The sequence below is a fragment of the Procambarus clarkii genome, chromosome 31 (assembly GCF_040958095.1).
Source record: "Procambarus clarkii isolate CNS0578487 chromosome 31, FALCON_Pclarkii_2.0, whole genome shotgun sequence".
Lineage (NCBI taxonomy): Eukaryota > Metazoa > Arthropoda > Malacostraca > Decapoda > Cambaridae > Procambarus > Procambarus clarkii.
Genome location: NC_091180.1, coordinates 28,371,378 through 28,391,377, shown reverse-complemented (window position 1 = coordinate 28,391,377; position 20,000 = coordinate 28,371,378). Strand labels below are relative to the sequence as shown.

General features: G+C 45.5%; 1 protein-coding gene across 3 annotated transcripts in view; it reads right to left on the bottom strand.

Moving 5' to 3' along the window:
* LOC123758808 (uncharacterized) overlaps positions 1-20,000 on the bottom strand; it is a gene marked incomplete at its 3' end in the record, with an annotated part of 252,072 nt that overhangs the window by 213,840 nt on the left and 18,232 nt on the right. For all 3 annotated transcript variants that reach the window (XM_069334617.1, XM_069334619.1, XM_069334618.1), the window contains 1 exon segment: positions 17,898-18,010. In XM_069334617.1, the coding sequence (XP_069190718.1) occupies positions 17,898-17,976 (79 nt within the window).

Sequence of the window (20,000 nt, the reverse complement as noted above, 5' to 3'; positions counted from 1 at the left end):
ATCTAATGAACTGACTACCGAACTGTTTTTCTTCAGTCATATGTACTACATGTTTCTCGTCACACATACACACACACATCCCCAGGATGCAGCCCGTAGCAGCTGTCTAACACTCAGGTATATATATATATATATATATATATATATATATATATATATATATATATATATATATATATATATATATATTTACTGCTAGGTTAACAGGTGCATCAGGTGAAAGAAACTTTGTCCACTTATTTCTGTCTCGACCGTTAATCGAACTCGGGCCCTTAGAACTAAGACCCCAGAGCGATGTCAACTCGGCTGTGAGAACCTGTGTGTGTGTGTGTGTGTGTGTGTGTGTGTGTGTGTGTGTGTGTGTGTGTGTGTGTGTGTGTGTGTGTGTGTGTGTGTGTATGTGCGGGAGTCAGGAGAGTTATGCGCGGCGTGCTATTGATCACCGCTCCACCAGGTGGCCAAGTACCCCCCCCCTCCTCACCACCTGTAGGAAGGAGCAGCGGAGCAGGTGGTGCCAGGTAGGCCTCCCAGGTGGTGCCAGGTAGGCCTCCCAGGCGGCGCCAGGTAGGCCTCCCAGGTGGCGCCAGGTAGGCCTCCAAGGTGGCGCCAGGTAGGCCTCCCAGGCGGTGCCAGGTAGGCCTCCCAGGCGGTGCCAGGTAGGCCTCCCAGGTGGCGCCAGGTAGGCCTCCCAGGTGGCGCCAGGTAGGCCTCCCAGGCGGTGCCAGGTAGGCCTCCCAGGTGGTGCCAGGTAGGCCTCCCAGGTGGTGCCAGGTAGGCCTCCCAGGTGGCGCCAGGTAGGCCTCCCAGGTGGCGCCAGGTAGGCCTCCCAGGTGGTGCCAGGTAGGCCTCCCAGGTGGTGCCAGGTAGGCCTCCCAGGTGGTGCCAGGTAGGCCTCCCAGGCGGTGCCAGGTAGGCCTCCCAGGTGGTGCCAGGTAGGCCTCCCAGGCGGTGCCAGGTAGGCCTCCCAGGTGGTGCCAGGTAGGCCTCCCAGGCGGTGCCAGGTAGGCCTCCCAGGCGGTGCCAGGTAGGCCTCCCAGGTGGTGCCAGGTAGGCCTCCCAGGTGGTGCCAGGTAGGCCTCCCAGGTGGCGCCAGGTAGGCCTCCCAGGTGGCGCCAGGTAGGCCTCCCAGGCGGTGCCAGGTAGGCCTCCCAGGTGGTGCCAGGTAGGCCTCCCAGGTGGTGCCAGGTAGGCCTCCCAGGCGGTGCCAGGTAGGCCTCCCAGGTGGTGCCAGGTAGGCCTCCCAGGTGGTGCCAGGTAGGCCTCCCAGGTGGTGCCAGGTAGGCCTCCCAGGCGGTGCCAGGTAGGCCTCCCAGGCGGTGCCAGGTAGGCCTCCCAGGTGGTGCCAGGTAGGCCTCCCAGGTGGTGCCAGGTAGGCCTCCCAGGCGGTGCCAGTTCTTCAGATGGTGCCAAAATCAGGTGCACTGTTCAGACGGCACCAGAGTCTCAGGTGTGTGTCAGGAATGTTGTTAAAGTTGTGTCACTGTGACACATGTGTCATAGTGACACGTGTCACTGTGACACATGTGTCAGGTTTGTCCCCTAGGGTGGCACCAAGTGTGGCCAGCAGGCACTGCTTGGCACCAGACACCACACGGAAATAAGAAAACCAAGAAAAAGAAAAATAGCGGAAGGGAGAGAGGCAGACAAACTACACCATTATATATATTTATATATATATATATATATATATATATATATATATATATATATATATATATAATATATATAATATATATATATATTTTTATATATATATATATATATATATATATATATATATATATATAATATATATAATATATATATATATATATATATATATAATATATATAATATATATATATATATATATATATATATATATATATATATATATATATATATATATATACATATATATATATATATATAGGCAACATTTGGGTTATGCTAATATCCCCTCTAATGACCACAGTCGTAATTACCAAATTCCTCCTAAATGACTGGCATCTTGCCAGAAACAAAATAAAAGTTTCCTGCTGGCCCACATTATTTAAATTCTTCCTCTTGTGTCCCATCAACAAGACCAACTATCCGGAATACTGGCCCTAATCCGAATTTACTTTAATTCCTCTTCCAGCGACCATCACTTTCAGTGAACATCCCTTATACTGTCCATTACCCATATAGCTAGTTTTGCTGCCCAGCGACAACCGTTTAACCGGACATCTATTGCAGTGACTGTCATCCGGATTTCTTATTCTCGCACAAGCGACCACCATTTAACTAAATATCCATTACAGGCACCATAACCCCATATTCAGTACAGTAATCTCCATCCGGATCATTCACATTCCTCCTGTAGCGACCACTGCTTTACCAAGCGTCCGATATAGTATCATTTGGATTGGTCGAATTCTGGCCATGGGGACAACGAGAGAGAATTACCCGCGTGAGTGCGGAGTGAGGCCCGGCAATAACAGCGGGTCAGAGATAGATAGTGGAGACACCGAATGTATTACTCAGTGTTACACAACTGTGTGAGAGAGAGAGAGAGAGAGAGAGAGAGAGAGAGAGAGAGAGAGAGAGAGAGAGAGAGAGACAGAGACAGAGACAGAGACAGAGACAGACAGACAGACAGACAGACAGACAGACAGACAGAGAATTTGGTCCTCCCAATTGAAAAAGGTGGATGTAGTTCCACTCCACACAATGAAGAGTCGTTCGGCAGTCGGTTTCAGTGTCACTGCTTTCAATTACTGGATACAATTTTGAGACATTAATCTCTCACCAAGTGACAGCATTTTTTACCATAATCGCTTACTATCTGGTCGTCAATTTAGGTTTCAGGAGAGGTCGTTCTGGTGTTGACATCTTGCAACAGCGCTCCACTACATGCATCAGGCGTTAGATTATTCCAAAATAAGTTGTGTTGATGTCGTGGACACTGCAGGAGCCTAAGGTGGAGTCTGGCACTCTGGACTACTGGCATGCTTCAACCACTTGCTACTGTATGCTCCATTTTACTGTTGATAAGAAACTACCTTCAAGAAGGGACTAAGAGTAGTCGCCAATGGAGTAGAATGTGAAAACTACTCACTTGGTGCCAGGGGTACCAGAGGGAAGCGTGCCTGGCCCTCTGCTGTGGTATGTCTACTTCATCACTCCACTGCACCTCATCCCTGAAGCTCAGGCCTATACTAATGGCTGCACTTTAACCTTAACATATGGGGAATACAACATACCAAGAGCTGCGTGTGGCATTAGGACCAACTGGCACCAGTACCTGCCCGGGGAGGCCGGCGGCCGGTCACACCTGCCGCAGGTATAACACCGACCATGATGATAACATGTCAGCATGATACAGTAACTGGGACACGTAAACAAAAAAGAGGCAAGGCCTGGTGTGCAATGACCATGTTGCTCTCTGGGGAATGAAATTTGATTCTTCAGTGTCCATGGAAAGTGACGTACTTGACCTAGCAAGCAAGGCGGCCAAGAGCCTTACAGCCTTAGGGCGACTCTCATGCCTTCTCAGCATCAAGGGCTGCACAGCCTTACACGTGGCTGAGGTTGGCTGTCATCTTGAGCACGGACCGTTGTCCTGGATGGCCTGACATTGATCATAATGCTGGACAAGGTGGAGACCCGTGCCAGGAGACCCATGCCAGGAGACTGGCCTCTTAGTCTTGACCAGTTGTGGTTGGAGAGGTCAGCACGTGTGGGCCTCCAACACCACACACTCGACGGTGGCCCACTCGCCGTACCAACACCGTCACCTAACTTGCACATACACGTCAAATTTCACCCTGATGCTCCTGTTCACCTAGCAGTAAATAGGTACCTGGGAATTATACAGCTGCTACTGGCTGCTGCCTGGTGATGTGTGAGTGTGTGCGTGTGTGTTACAGACAAATATATGTAGTAGACATAATAGAGGAAAAAAGAGATTGGTTAGAAAGGCGGAGTCCAAGAGCTAATAGCTCAATTCTGCAGGCATTAGTAGTAAATACACACACACCACCATGATCAATATCAGTCAACACGAACACTCCACCATCACAGCCTGCTAGGGACGTCGCAGCCTGCTAGGGACGTCGCAGCCTGCTAAGGACGTCGCAGCCTGCTAAGGACGTCGCAGCCTGCTAAGGACATCGCAGCCTACTAAGGACGTCGCAGCCTGCTAAGGACTGGTCGTGTGGGTGAGTGGTGACCACACACACCGTCCACATGTGCTGGTGTGTGTGGGCCTCACGTCCCTCCTCCCAACTAATGCCCCTCACTTGGTACACTACACTTCCCAACGTACAATAATATGCCGTACTATGACAAGTAATAGCTTGCAAATTGTCATGTTTTCTATGCGGAGGCTAGTGAGGTTAGGAGGGTGGCTTGGGTTGGCTCGTTTCAGTACTCATTAGTGTGAATATTATACCAAATCAAGGGAACTTGTTGAAGCATCACCTTGCTGTGTGACTTGTAAATACTAACGCTTGAGGGGGACAGGAAGCCTGTACCTGGCCAGCCCCCAAGAGCACCCAAACTCCTTGGGTCAGATTTTCACTGCTAGTCTGACACAAGCATCAGGTGAAAGGAAATGTGCCCAATCGTTTTTGTCCTGCCCGGCCACCTTGGTTATGGGCCGTGGATGTAAACCACTGTACTATGCCCACTCTGAGAGGTAAATGATACTAGACTTGGGGCTGTCGCGTGCTAGGTGTCCACATCGGAGGAGATTGTGACAGTTCAATGGTTATCTTGAGATTCTTGAGGTTATCGTGAGATGATTTCGGGGCTTTAGTGTCCCCGCGGCCCGGTCCTCGACCAGGCCTCCACTCCCAGGAAGCAGCCCGTGACAGCTGACTAACACCCAGGTACCTATTTTACTGCTAGGTAACAGGGGCATAGGGTGAAAGAAACTCTGCCCATTGTTTCTCGCTGGCGCCTGGGATCGAACCCGGGACCACAGGATCACAAGTCCAGCGTGCTTTCCGCTCGGCCGACCGGTGAGTAGATGCCGAGGCTGACTGTGGTGAGTACAAGGTGAGTGACACAGCGAGTCATCAAGTGGTAGAGAGTGGTCATGGTGGTAGTCGAGTAGTTACCATCACTGCCTGACCTCAACAAGGTACGCGAGTAGTGATAACATGATAACTGAGCGAGTAGTGACTACTGGCATGAGTGACTGTCACTGACCAGTTACTACGAGCGGTGACTGGGCGCTGGTCAGTCAGATCGTGAATGTTTATCATACACAAAAGTTATACACCCACCAGTATGGCTAAAATAAAGTTCGCTATAAATCATCATAGTGACGTATTATACACGGGAATACACTTCCATACAGGACACAATACTGCCATACACAGTCACACAACACACTGTACGGGGTATACACCGTCATACATACTGCTATAAATATACACCTCTATAAATACATTGATATTACAAATTGGCGTCATCATAGAAGGAGAAGCGTGACTCCTGGCACCTACCTGGAGTCGGCATTAATTACCTCCCTCATGCCTAATTTACCTGTCCTCACCGGGGGCTAATTATCCTCCATGAGGCAACCAGTAATTATTGAAGCATGGGTTATCGCTGTGGGTTATCACTGTGGGTGTGGGAGATAACTACCATTATTCCTACCCATGATAACAGAAAGTACACACTTTCCGCATCTAATCCCCCCCCCCCCGTCACACACACACACATACCACAACATACACAAACACCCCACACACACACACCACCCCAGCATACACCTCCCCCCCCTCACACACACAGCCACACACCCCATCTACACCAAACACCAACACACTCGCCAGCTCCACACCCTTGTCACTACAAATGTTGAAGTCAAATACAGAGAGTGTAAACCCACAACAGGTGCACGACCCAAGGTGACCTGGTTACCTGTGTAACCTGTGTAGTGGTGGAGCCCCCTGGCACCATCATGGTGTCTAGGGCAAGACTGTGCACCCAGTACATATACACTTCCCCCAGTACACTCTTCACCACCAGCTAGGCCTTGCTATAGGCTTGGTCAACACATTACCACTGGTGGACTATGGTCAACATGGGTTAGTCTGTGCACCACAGCAGCTACACTATGCATTACTAGTTGCAAGATATGCACTACTAGTTGCAAGATATACACTACTAGTTGCAAGATATACACTACTAGTTGCAAGATATGCACTACTAGTTGCAAGATATGCACTACTAGTTGCAAGATATGCACTACTAGTTGCAAGATATGCACTACTAGTTGCAAGATATGCACTATTAGTTGCAAGATATGCACTACTAGTTGCAAGATATGCACTACTAGGGCTGAACAATGCAGTCCTAAGCCTACTAGTACACTGCAAGGTTCACTTATAAGCAGTGAAGGCGCGCTGATCTTCCTCACTAAACGCAGATCTTCCTCATTGTATGAGGTCTCATCGTGCTAAAGGAACGCAGCCCGTCCTCATAAACAAAGGCCAAAGGCCATCCCATACACCCGCCAAACCCTCTGTTTATGAATGAAGAACGGTTTACACACGACTCACAGCTGATGACGCGACCCGTCCTCCACTCAAGTCCATTACATCCAGCGGTCGACCCCACAGACACATTCATAAATTTTAACATGCTGTGGATTCAAAACGGGAATTTTCTTATATATAAATTAATGTTATAATATATTAGTGTATTGTGCATATATAGGCATAGGTTAGGTTAGGTGTTTAGGGTCTGTTGGCGATTATTGGTATTTGTAGTACGTGAGTGAAGCATTTACAGCGTTGTGGTTCGAACAAAATTCGTCAGTGAAGCACTTGTTCCGGAAGTGTTCGAACGCACTACATAATGGATGCACTACAAATACAAATAATCGCCAACAGAACCTAAACGCCTAACCTAACCAATGCCTAAATATGCACAGTAAGCTAATATATAATAATATTAATTTATATTTAAAAAAAATCCTATTTGGAAGGAACAGCAGTCATATTGATGAAGTGTCTTTGGGGTCGGCCGCTGGATGGAATGAACTTAGTGCGAGGACTGGTTGAGGAATGAGTCCCGAGCTGGCCTGTGATTGGCCCTTGTGCTACACTGTCCTCGACACGTCCACTGCGTCTTGTGGGTCTCGGCGAGACACACAAGTTGAAATGTCATTACATCCGGGAGGTAATTAGCGAGCTGTTTTGCCTTCCGGAGTGAAGATAACCCAAGTTGCTAAGACTTTTTGTTCTTGTTTTGGTAGAGGAGACGGGGGGGGGGTGTCTCCCCCCCCACACTCAGCACCCCCACCTTACTACAGCTGCCCCACCACAGTGTCAGTCCCCCCAAGCCTCCCCTCCTTCACTCAAGGCAGCCACGGCAGACTCCCTCCTTCACTCAAGGCAGCCACGGTAGACTCCCTCCTTCACTCAAGGCAGCCACGGCAGACTCCCTCCTTCACTCAAGGCAGCCACGGCAGACTCCTTCCTTCACTCAAGGCAGCCACAACAGACTCCCTCCTTCACTCAAGGCAGCCACGGCAGACTCCTTCCTTCATTCAAGGCAGACACGGCAGACTCCTTCCTTCACTCAAGCCAGACACGGCAGACTCCTTCCTTCACTCAAGGCAGCCACGACAGACTCCTTCCTTCACTCAAGGCAGACACGGCAGACTCCTTCCTTCACTCAAGGCAGCCACGGCAGACTCCTTCCTTCATTCAAGGCAGCCACGGCAGACTCCGTCCTTCACTCAAGACAGCCACGGCAGACTCCCTCCTTCACTCAAGGCAGACACGGCAGACTCCTTCCTTCACTCAAGACAGCCACGGCAGACTCCCTCCTTCACTCAAGGCAGACACGGCAGACTCCTTCCTTCACTCAAGGCAGACACGGCAGACTCCTTCCTTCACTCAAGACAGCCACGGCAGACTCCTTCCTTCACTCAAGACAGCCACGGCAGACTCCTTCCTTCACTCAAGACAGCCACGACACAAGAGGTGATGAGTGCTAGACACTCTGGACAGATCACCCCGCCTCGTAACCCCTACCATAATCAGACAGACACTTCACGCTATATTCACTCCTTCACAAGACTCTGGACATTCAATAACTACGTCATCTTTGGCGAACCACGCAAAAAATTATTTATCGGCCAATTTCATCCATTATGTTATCTAAATTGCTTTTGGTACAAATATATATTTGATCTTGTGATAACTTCTTGCACACTCTATCAGATGTTCAGTATTTGTATTAATTAGTGCAAATATCCAGTGAAAAATATCATTCTAAAAATACACAATTTTGTGTATTTGGTTTGTGACAAGTGTGTATTTAGAGTATGTTATTTATTATTTAACACCGTGTGGTGTTGTCTAGTATTAACCTAGACGTGCTTGTAGGGTTGTGCGTCTGCTCTTCAGCCCTGACTTTCTACCAACAGTAGTTTAATGCAATGACTTTTCATCCATTTTTTTCTGAACATTTATATTTAAGATTGTGCATCGAACTAGTCTCAAGAACTACATCAAGTGGGTCCACAAGGCGCAGCAGCCCACTTCGGGACGTCTACTTGGCGTTAAGCCAGTGGACCAAGCCACTTTGGGACGTCTACTTGGCTTTATGCCAGTGGACCAAGCCACTTTGGGACGTCTACTTGGCTCTAAGCCAGTGGACCAAGCCACTTTGGGACGTCTACTTGGCTCTAAGTCAGTGAACCAAGCCACTTTGGGACGTCTACTTGGCTTTAAGCCAGTGGACCAAGCCACTTTGGGACGTCTACTTGGCTCTAAGCCAGTGGACCAAGGCACTTTGGGACGTCTACTTGGCTCTAAGTCAGTGAACCAAGCCACTTTGGGACGTCTACTTGGCTTTAAGCCAGTGGACCATGTCGGAAAATCCGACACTATTTAATATCATACAGATAATAGCTGTATTGTATAAACAAGTTACCCATAGAAAACGTAACTTGTAGTGGAATTACCGTCTAAAGAAAACGGGATATCATCACCACATACCATTATAAATTGACCAGCTATTCTGCTGGGAATTATTCTTAAATACATTAGTCTTTGGACTTTACCATCATAAAAACATCTTATATAAATTAACTTAATTATCAATATTAAAGTAGAGTAAATGTGACCCTTCTATCACGTTCTGAAATCTGGACAATGTAAGCCAGGCGTCAGAGGGAGGAAGGAGGGAGCCATTGTTGTGTCACCTCCGAGACGTGTGGAGCAAATTCGGCTCCTATCATTCTGGACAATGTCGGCCAGTAACGTCAATAGTATGGAGTGTTAAACAGCCATTGTTTATAACGAGACCAGAGGCTCACACGGGAGCAAATTCGGCTCCTGTTAATTTTACTTGGACGTAGTGTTATGGAAACCAAAGGTACCATCTCCAACACGATGTCTACAATTCAAGTTAAGTGTTCTTTCCGAAACCCGTTTATCATTCATTTATGGCCATTAATGTCAGGATATAGGGTGACCCGGTTAGATCACGTGGAAGCCTCAAACTAAAGGTAATTAAGCCAGGTCTTCATGTTCCATGTACAGTTTTCTCTGAAATACTTGTCATATATAGGATTCTGGCTTCACAGCTAGCGCACTTTTGACAGGTCAAGACGAGGAAGCAAGATTTGTGCACCAGTTACTGGGTGATATGGAAGCTACCTCAAAGAGGATAATTTGGTGTCTACACCCTAGTTATACCTGGTGGACTAGCCTGCTGTACTATAAGATAAGGAACCTCTTCAATGTATGTAGATACTGTAGTTTGATTGGCTGCATATATATATTAATTTAATAACCCCCCCTAATGTGTAGAGGATCGATTTGTGAGATTATGAGATTATTGCAGAAATACAGTCCACTTATCATTATACAAATTGCTATCGAAGTATATAAATTAACGTAATTATAAATTCATATAAATTAAATAAATATAAATCTCACAGGTCGGTTCCCACATTATTTGGACCTTCGGAACCGGAATATTCGGTCCTTTGAACCCACATTTGGTCATCTTAGTACCGGATGAACCAGTTAACCTGTGGATTCATTAAATATACTAGTGCAGTGTGATTTAAACAAAGCCAGTCAAAGACAGCGGCGAAGCCTCGAGGGAGCTCAGGAGCCTCCCTCAGCCCAGATCAGCTTCGTCAGCGGTTTCATGCACACCCACAGATTTGGTGGAGTGTTATTCTGTGAAATGACAGCGCTAATATAGAAGCCAGCCAAATTAGTGACTGTGTCGCGAGATTGTTCACGGATTTCGTGGTGTTACATTTCGCGAGAGATTATCTACGAATTTTGTGGAGTTTATTTCGCGAGGTCACTAATAATATTTAATACTTCTTGATAATATTAGAAGTTTCATAGAGGCTAATTAAGAGGCTATTATCAATAATTGTGTATATTATTTCTCCAAAATAGAGAATTATTTAATATATATTGCACTAGTGATCACAGTATAATATTTACTAATTGCCAACCCACAACAGGGTAGGATATTTACCATTGACTAGTTGAACTATTATTGCTCATCCTAGTCCCATTATTACCATAGTCAGTTGTACTATATTGATCAACCTAACACCATTAATGAATGGTCCAGACCCTATTTTGGGTGTAATTTTTATCAACTCGAATTGAGTTGTATATATAATAATTTACTTATGATCATTACACCTTTGAGTGATTAATTAGTGTCTCTACCATCCTAGGGTGATATAGAAGAGCTAACCTAAAGGTACTTCCAGTGACACTGGTTTATCACTCAAATCATTAGTGTGTATGATTGTATATATATATAATGTGTATTAATTTTAAGTGCTAACCTCTAGTAGAGGTAGGATTATTGCCTAGTGAGTTCAGAATTTAACCCTAGGCTACCATTAGTACTTGCTCACAATTTATGAGCCAGTGGTGCCCAATTAACAAGTCACCATGACTAGTCCACAGAAAGCAAAGCGTGCTTTAATATCAAGCAAACGCCAACTAACAAGAGATCTCAACCAATATGAACAGTTGTTATATGAGCCTGTAATTAATTATCATCGGTTGAAAATACCACTGTTACAGATTCAAACCCAATTGCATATATTGAAAGCAAATAGGAAATCTTACCAAAATCAAGTCCACGATGACGTAGTAGTTGAAGATGTGGAACCATTCCTGTCTGACCTTGCACAATATGAAGAAGAAACTCAAGGCAGGTTGGAACATTTACACAGGATAATTGAATCAGAACAAATAGCAAGTACATCAAATAAAGTAGATAATGTTATGGATGATCTGGATCTTTTTGAGAATAAATGTAAAGCCAGATTAGATCCTTTAATCAACAAGGATAAAGCTTCACCCAGTAAAGCTTCACCCACTACAGCTTCACCCAATAATATACCACCAGAAATTAAGCAGTTTTCAGACAATTTATCCACAGTCTCTGTGGTTTCTGAAAACCCAATACCTGAAGCTACTAAGTTAACATGCCTCCAAACTAGAGGTGAAGCTGAACCAGTAGTAGAAAATGTAAATGAAAATAGCGACAGCACTAATTTCCCAGTCCAGCTTCCTAGGAATAATGCTGGCAATGAGAAAACTGTCATACATCTAGTACTACAATTGCTGGATTTACCTCAACCTGATCAGACTGCTGACTCATTACAATCCTTCAGCATGGAGTTTGAGTCACTACTAAGAACATTCAGACTTAAGGTTGATATAACTACTAGTGAATGGATGACCAAAGTAGTCCTTCAACGAAAATTGTCCAGCGATATACTAGATGAATTATATGCACATCAACATAACACCATCCTGACAGTACAGGACATCACTGAAGGTTTACATTCCATCATAAACAAACGACGAGCAAATGAGGAAGTTAAAGCCTCATGCAAGCCTTCAGAAATAGAAAATAAGAGTCAATTAAAGGGTAAAACAACTACCCCAAATAAACATCAGTCAATTACTCTAACATCAAGTTGCAGAAAATCTGACAATGCAGCAGCAACCTCCAAGCCTACTGTTACTAGTTCACCCAAACCGGTAACTTCCAAACGTGCAGTAGGCTGGGGGACATGTATGTTCTGCAAAAAGAAACATTCAACATACCGTTGTGCTAATTATCCAACCAGAGACACTCGTATGGAGCGACTCCAGGAATTAGGGAGATGTGCAAGGTGTCTCAAGTCACACAACATAGACTATTGTGATACCCAATTCAACACCTGTAACAGGTGTAGAAGAGGTAGGCACCATGCAGCACTGTGTAAATATACGAAATTAACGTATTCAAGACCCAAGGTGGAAGATAGCATTCCCACCACAGTACAGTACTGCAAGGTGCAACAAACAAAGAGTGTCCAATCAGCAAAGTCTAAAGGTAATACGACTTTGCCTACTGCCCAAATTACCATCCTGAATAAGAGGGCCAAGGTCCATACCCGTGGGTTGTTTGACCAAGGATCCCAGAGAACATATATTACTAAAAAGTTGGCAGATGAACTACAATGGGCCAATACAACAATACTACAATACTACAATACTACTCTGGGCCTGTAGCCCAGATGTCATTCAACATCTCAGGGTTTGTAACAGATGCAGGACCTCATGTCTACCAGGTGGTACAACCATCAGTACGTTTAGGCAGGTACGTCTGTAGAGTACAAGCCATTGTGGTGGACAAAATACCAGTAGACCTACAAGTTCAAGGTCTGAGAGCAACAGCCAAATTCCTGAGAAATAGAGGAATAAAATTGGCAGATAATATTAAGTCTGATCACCTCACCGACTTCGGTCTCCTTGTAGGGACAGACTATTGTCATCGATTCATCGGTAGCCCTACTAAATATCAGGGTATAACCATGTTAAACTCTGCAGGAGGTAAATTACTCTCAGGCCCAGTATCAAGCCTGAGGAGACCTATGCCTGCAGATAAACAATACCAGTAGAAATCTAAATTTGTCAGCTGATTATATTTCTCCAGTAGCATTATACTAAGGAGATTACAGCTGACTATACCAACAGAGGTTGATGTTAGTATCATCATTTAAAGCTGAAGATGAGTTCATGAGGCCTCAGTGGCAAATCAGTGAACAGTAGCCTAAAACAGCTACAAGTCACTGCGACCAATGTCACTGAACCCACTGCAGTCTCAGAACCATACTTTACTTTAATGATGAGCTATTCAATCTTCTGAATCAATTAACTAAATTAAACCCTAATAAATCTGATGACTGATTTGATACATTTATTATTTAATCAAGATGTATTCCATGGGCCTCAGTGTTTATATATCAGTGACCAGTTACCTGAAGAAACTTCAAGTTATATCTAATGTCACTGATCTCACTGCAGTCCCTGAATCATACTTGACTGTAGTACTTGATCACATCCAGTCTTCTGGGTTAAATAATATGTAATTAGGCTTGAATATTAGCCTTTCAAGAGTTGACAGGGAAATGAAATCGCATTAGACTTCTAACCCCTACAACTCTAGTACGGGACATCCGTCCTGTACGAACAGACACACAAATGTGTGATTACTAACTACTAACATCAAATTAATCTAATAATTCGAAGGAGGAGTATCGGTGTTCGTCTGTTCTAATTAGGACTTCGACCCGTGAGCAGCCCCTGGGGAATTATGTCGGAAAATCCGACACTATTTAATATCATACAGATAATAGCTGTATTGTATAAACAAGTTACCCATAGAAAACGTAACTTGTAGTGGAATTACCGTCTAAAGAAAACGGGATATCATCACCACATACCATTATAAATTGACCAGCTATTCTGCTGGGAATTATTCTTAAATACATTAGTCTTTGGACTTTACCATCATAAAAACATCTTATATAAATTAACTTAATTATCAATATTAAAGTAGAGTAAATGTGACCCTTCTATCACGTTCTGAAATCTGGACAATGAAAGCCAGGCGTCAGAGGGAGGAAGGAGGGAGCCATTGTTGTGTCACCTCCGAGACGTGTGGAGCAAATTCGGCTCCTATCATTCTGGACAATGTCGGCCAGTAACGTCAATAGTATGGAGTGTTAAACAGCCATTGTTTATAACGAGACCAGAGGCTCACACGGGAGCAAATTCGGCTCCTGTTAATTTTACTTGGACGTAGTGTTATGGAAACCAAAGGTACCATCTCCAACACGATGTCTACAATTCAAGTTAAGTGTTCTTTCCGAAACCCGTTTATCATTCATTTATGGCCATTAATGTCAGGATATAGGGTGACCCGGTTAGATCACGTGGAAGCCTCAAACTAAAGGTAATTAAGCCAGGTCTTCATGTTCCATGTACAGTTTTCTCTGAAATACTTGTCATATATAGGATTCTGGCTTCACAGCTAGCGCACTTTTGACAGGTCAAGACGAGGAAGCAAGATTTGTGCACCAGTTACTGGGTGATATGGAAGCTACCTCAAAGAGGATAATTTGGTGTCTACACCCTAGTTATACCTGGTGGACTAGCCTGCTGTACTATAAGATAAGGAACCTCTTCAATGTATGTAGATACTGTAGTTTGATTGGCTGCATATATATATTAATTTAATAACCCCCCCTAATGTGTAGAGGATCGATTTGTGAGATTATGAGATTATTGCAGAAATACAGTCCACTTATCATTATACAAATTGCTATCGAAGTATATAAATTAACGTAATTATAAATTCATATAAATTAAATAAATATAAATCTCACAGGTCGGTTCCCACAGACCAAGCCACTTTCGATTGCCTAGTGCTCTTTGTTTCTGTAGATCAAGCCAACCAGGGACACTTTCTTGGCTCTGTGCTGGGAGCCAAAACATCCATGGAAACTTGCTTTGGTTGTCTGTGGACCAACCCATCGCACCAACCACCAATCATCTCACCAGCAGTTCTGTCGTCCACCAATCATCACACCAACAGTTCTGCCGTCCACCAATCATCTCACCAGCAGTTCTGCCGTCCACCAATCATCACACCAATAGTTCTGCCGTCCACCAATCATCACCAACAGTTCTGTCCGTCCACCAATCATCACCAACAGTTCTGTCCGTCCACCAATCATCACACCAACAGTTCTGCCGTCCACCAATCATCACCAACAGTTCTGTCCGTCCACCAATCATCACACCAGCAGTTCTGCCGTCCACCAATCATCACACCAACAGTTCTGCCGTCCACCAATCATCACACCAACAGTTCTGTCCGTCCACCAATCATCACACCAATAGTTCTGCCGTCCACCAATCATCACACCAACAGTTCTGCCGTCCACCAATCATCACACCAACAGTTCTGTCCGTCCACCAATCATCACACCAACAGTTCTGCCGTCCACCAATCATCACACCAACAGTTCTGCCGTCCACCAATCATCACACCAACAGTTCTGTCCGTCCACCAATCACCACACCAACAGTTCTGCCGTCCACCAATCATCACACCAACAGTTCTGTCCGTCCACCAATCATCACACCAACAGTTCTGCCGTCCACCAATCATCACACCAACAGTTCTGTCCATCCACCAATCATCTCACCAACAGTTCTGTCCATCCACCAATCATCACACCAGCAGTTCTGTCCATCCACCAATCATCTCACCAACAGTTCTGTCCATCCACCAATCATCACACCAGCAGTTCTGTCCGTCCACCAATCATCATCACCAGCAGTTCTGTCGTCCACCAATCATCACACCAACAGTTCTGTCCGTCCACCAATCATCACACCAACAGTTCTGTCCATCCACCAATCATCACACCAACAGTTCTGTCCATCCACCAATCATCTCACCAACAGTTCTGTCCATCCACCAATCATCACACCAGCAGTTCTGTCCATCCACCAATCATCACACCAACAGTTCTGTCCATCCACCAATCATCTCACCAACAGTTCTGTCCATCCACCAATCATCTCACCAACAGTTCTGTCCATCCACCAATCATCACACCAGCAGTTCTGTCCATCCACCAATCATCACACCAACAGTTCTGTCCATCCACCAATCATCTCACCAACAGTTCTGTCCATCCACCAATCATCACACCAACAGTTCTGTCGTCCACCAATCATCTCACCAACAGTTCTGCCGTCCACCAATCATCTCACCAACAGTTCTGTCGTCCACCAATCATCACCAACAGTTCTGTCCGTCCACCAATCATCTCACCAACAGTTCTGTCGTCCACCAATCATCACACCAACAGTTCTGCCGTCCACCAATCATCACACCAACAGTTCTGCCGTCCACCAATCATCACACCAACAGTTCTGTCCGTCCACCAATCATCTCACCAACAGTTCTGCCGTCCACCAATCATCACACCAACAGTTCTGTCCGTCCACCAATCATCTCACCAACAGTTCTGTCGTCCACCAATCATCTCACCAACAGTTCTGTCGTCCACCAATCATCACACCAACAGTTCTGTCGTCCACCAATCATCACACCAACAGTTCTGCCGTCCACCAATCATCTCACCACCAGTTCTGTCGTCCACCAATCATCGCGCAAGGAAAGCCAACCAGAACGTGCCCTACTTTTCAACTACAAGTGCCGCAGAATATACCCCCTCCCCCCTCTGACCTGGTGCAGCAGGAGGTGGCAGGAGCTCGTCCAGGCCCCGTCGCGCACCCCGTCAACACACACACACACACACACACACACACACACACACACACACACACACACACACACACCCTAGACGGGAGAGGACAGGTCGCTAACGAAGGAGACGAAGTGTAGCGAGGCAGCGCTGAGCAGCCATGATGGCGCTCTTCACAACGCCCCGCCACGCCGTAACCTGCACCATACCTTCCTATATCTGCACCATACCTTCCTATATCTGCACCACACCTTCCTATATCTGCGCCACACCTTCCGATATCGTTTCCCAAATATTGGTTGATGTGTGTGTCTAGTTCCCCCCCCCCACCCCTCCACCCAAAAGCCCCCCTACCTACCTCCTTCCCTCCCTCCCTTGCGATCCTCACCCTAACCCTCTCCTTCTCTCACCCTATAACCTCTTCCCCAGCCTCACCCTCACGTGACAGACCTTCCACATATGCTTCTAATTCACAAAATAAAAGTTTCTTGGATCCAATTTCTGTGTTTTGATTGGCTAACAGCCTGCAGTCAGCGCTCTCTGGCTTCCATATTCAGGCTGTAAACACACACTTACATACACAGTGTGGCGGGCCACTCGAGCAATACAGGTGTCAAAGGTGTTATAATTATCATAAATATAAGAATGATAGGCCTATGTAGCGTTCAGGTGCATGTGTTGACAGCCATGACGTACTGCCCTAGGGTAGATATATTAAATATGTCTAGTAATATAATGTCTAATGGAGGGGGTATACTTCCTCGGTGTACTGGCAAGATGTACATCTTAGGATAATCTGCTGTGGTGTACATCCTAGGAGTGTCTCCTGGGTATACTTCCCATGTATACTTCCTGGGTGTATATCCCAGTTGTACTTCTTGGGTGTAATACCAAGATATACTCCCTAGGTGTAGCGCCAAGGTACACTACCTAGATAAAGCACATAGGTATACTGTTATGTGTACCGGCCGTCAGTACCAACTACGTACACAAGTGGGGTTTACAGGGCAGGTACACCTAGGAGAACCAATGAAGGGATTGATTGATGAAAATTAAGCCACCCAAGAGGTGGCACGGGCATGAATAACCCGTAAAACCAATAAAGGGGGTTGTTGTTGTTATTGTTTAAGATTCGCTACCCGGAACAAAAAGTCCCAAGTAGCACGGGCTATGGTGAGCCCGAAGTGGACTTAATTAATGAAGAGTGTTGTTGTTGTTAAAGATTCGCTACCTGGAATGTAAAGTTCCAAGTAGCACGGGCTATGGTGAGCCCGTAAACATGAAGGGGGGTACTCACCTATATTTCCAGCAGCGAGGACGCGGAGGTGTTGTGTGGCGGCGAGTAAGGCAAGAAGAACACCCACATTGCGATACATAGCGTCCTTCACCTTACATCATCCCGCTCCGCTACTGTAAACACCAGACACCACACGTCACATCACACACCCAAACAAAACATCTACATCGACAAGATCACATATGTAAACAAGAGATAATATCGGGGCTAACAAGAGAAAGACATTGAGGTATTAAAAGTTGGGATTAACGGATAATGGGTTATTTAGTTACGTTTGGATCGTGGCTCTTATCCCTATCTTATCCTTATCCTCAACCCATACGACACACAGTTGTGACACTGGAGTGCCATATTGACCTCGTTACCATCAACAACAGTCACGTTGATCACTACTCAGAGGAATTAACCTTGTGGTGAGACCAACCTCACATCATCTCTCTCAACAAATGTATCTTTCGTGTGTCAAGGCACACTATTCCTCCAGTGCTTTGTGCCAGGATCATGAAACATCGGGTACATACATCAGACCATCCCTGCAGTATGCAGCTCCGGCCTGACTATACGAGTGAAAATGACTTAGCTGAGAAACAGTTCACAATGAGTACGAGAGCTAGAAGCTCACTAGGTGAAGCTATACACACACACATGGCAGGACAGATGTCAGAACAAACCATTTTATCGTGCTGTCAAAAATAAATTTTATAGCAAACTAAAACAAATATCACAGACGAAATCACTAACCAATTTAAAATCAAATAATAAATAACACGAGGTATGAGGCTCATTGCATTAACTGAACAGGAGAGGCGGGGCTTGGTAGCTAACATCCGACCCCCGCAAGCACACCTAAGCCTAGAGGAGTACATGTAGGGGAGTAGAGAGACACCGGCTGGTGCGGGAAGGTCACGGGACATTACGATACAATGGCCATCTTGGGAGTCTGCCACGACCCTTACCAAATAATGGGATAAGAGAACGCGTCACAGTTAATTGTGAGCAAGGAGAGAGGCGGAGGAAGAGGGGGAGTAAAGAGGGGGAGTGGGGAAAGAGGGAAGGAAAGAGGGAGAGAGCAGGAAGTACGAGGAGAGGAAAAAGAGTGATCGACTTGAGAATGGTCCAGGACGGACCGAAACGTCGTCGTCCCTTCTCCTTCTAGTGTGTAGTCTGGTCAACAAAAAAAAGAGAAAGAAACCCTATTAAGCAATTAAATATTTATATACTCAGGTATTTTTAACACTCACACCTCCTCATTCCCTCATTCATCACACACTCATAACCCCATGGTGAGGAAGGTGCGCCAAATAGCGTGGACCTTTACTACGCTATCTCCCGCCAATTTCCAAAAGCAATATGTAACCGTTACTCTTATTGGATCGTTAGGCTGGTGAATGACCAATCACCGCATCGCCTTCAAAAGTTTGGGGGAACTGCAGGCATGAAATTGAAAGCAGTCATTGGTCATTTTTGTGACAAATTAATTTGTATATATTTCTTATTTTTATAATAATAATAATAAATAATATTATAAATTATTATTAATTGTTGCACGTGTCTTACAGAGTATAATTTGAAATTTTGGAAACACACACACACACACACACACACACACACTCTCACTCTCACACACACACACACACACACACACACACACACACACACACACACACACACACACACACACACACACACACACACCACACGGCATTAGGCAGTGGTGTGGTGTGGTGGAGGCAGACTCAATACAAGGTTCCAAATGTAAATATGATAGAGCCCAATAGGCTCAGGAATCTGTACACCAGTTGATTGACAGTTGAGAGGCGGAACCAAAGAGCCAGAGCTCAACCCCCGCAAGAACTAGGTGAGTACATACACTTGCACACAACGTTCGGGGGCCTCGCGGCAGAGTGGAGAGCGCTCGGGGATCGTAACCCTAAGGGACCGGGTTCGATTCCCGACTGAGGCGGAAACAAATGAGCAGTGTTTTTTCATCCTGATGCACCTGTTCACCTAGCAGTAAATAGGTACCTGGGAGTTAGACAGCTGATACGGGCTGCCTCCTGGGAATGCGTATGCGTGTGTGTTAGAGATGCAGTTCGTATTATA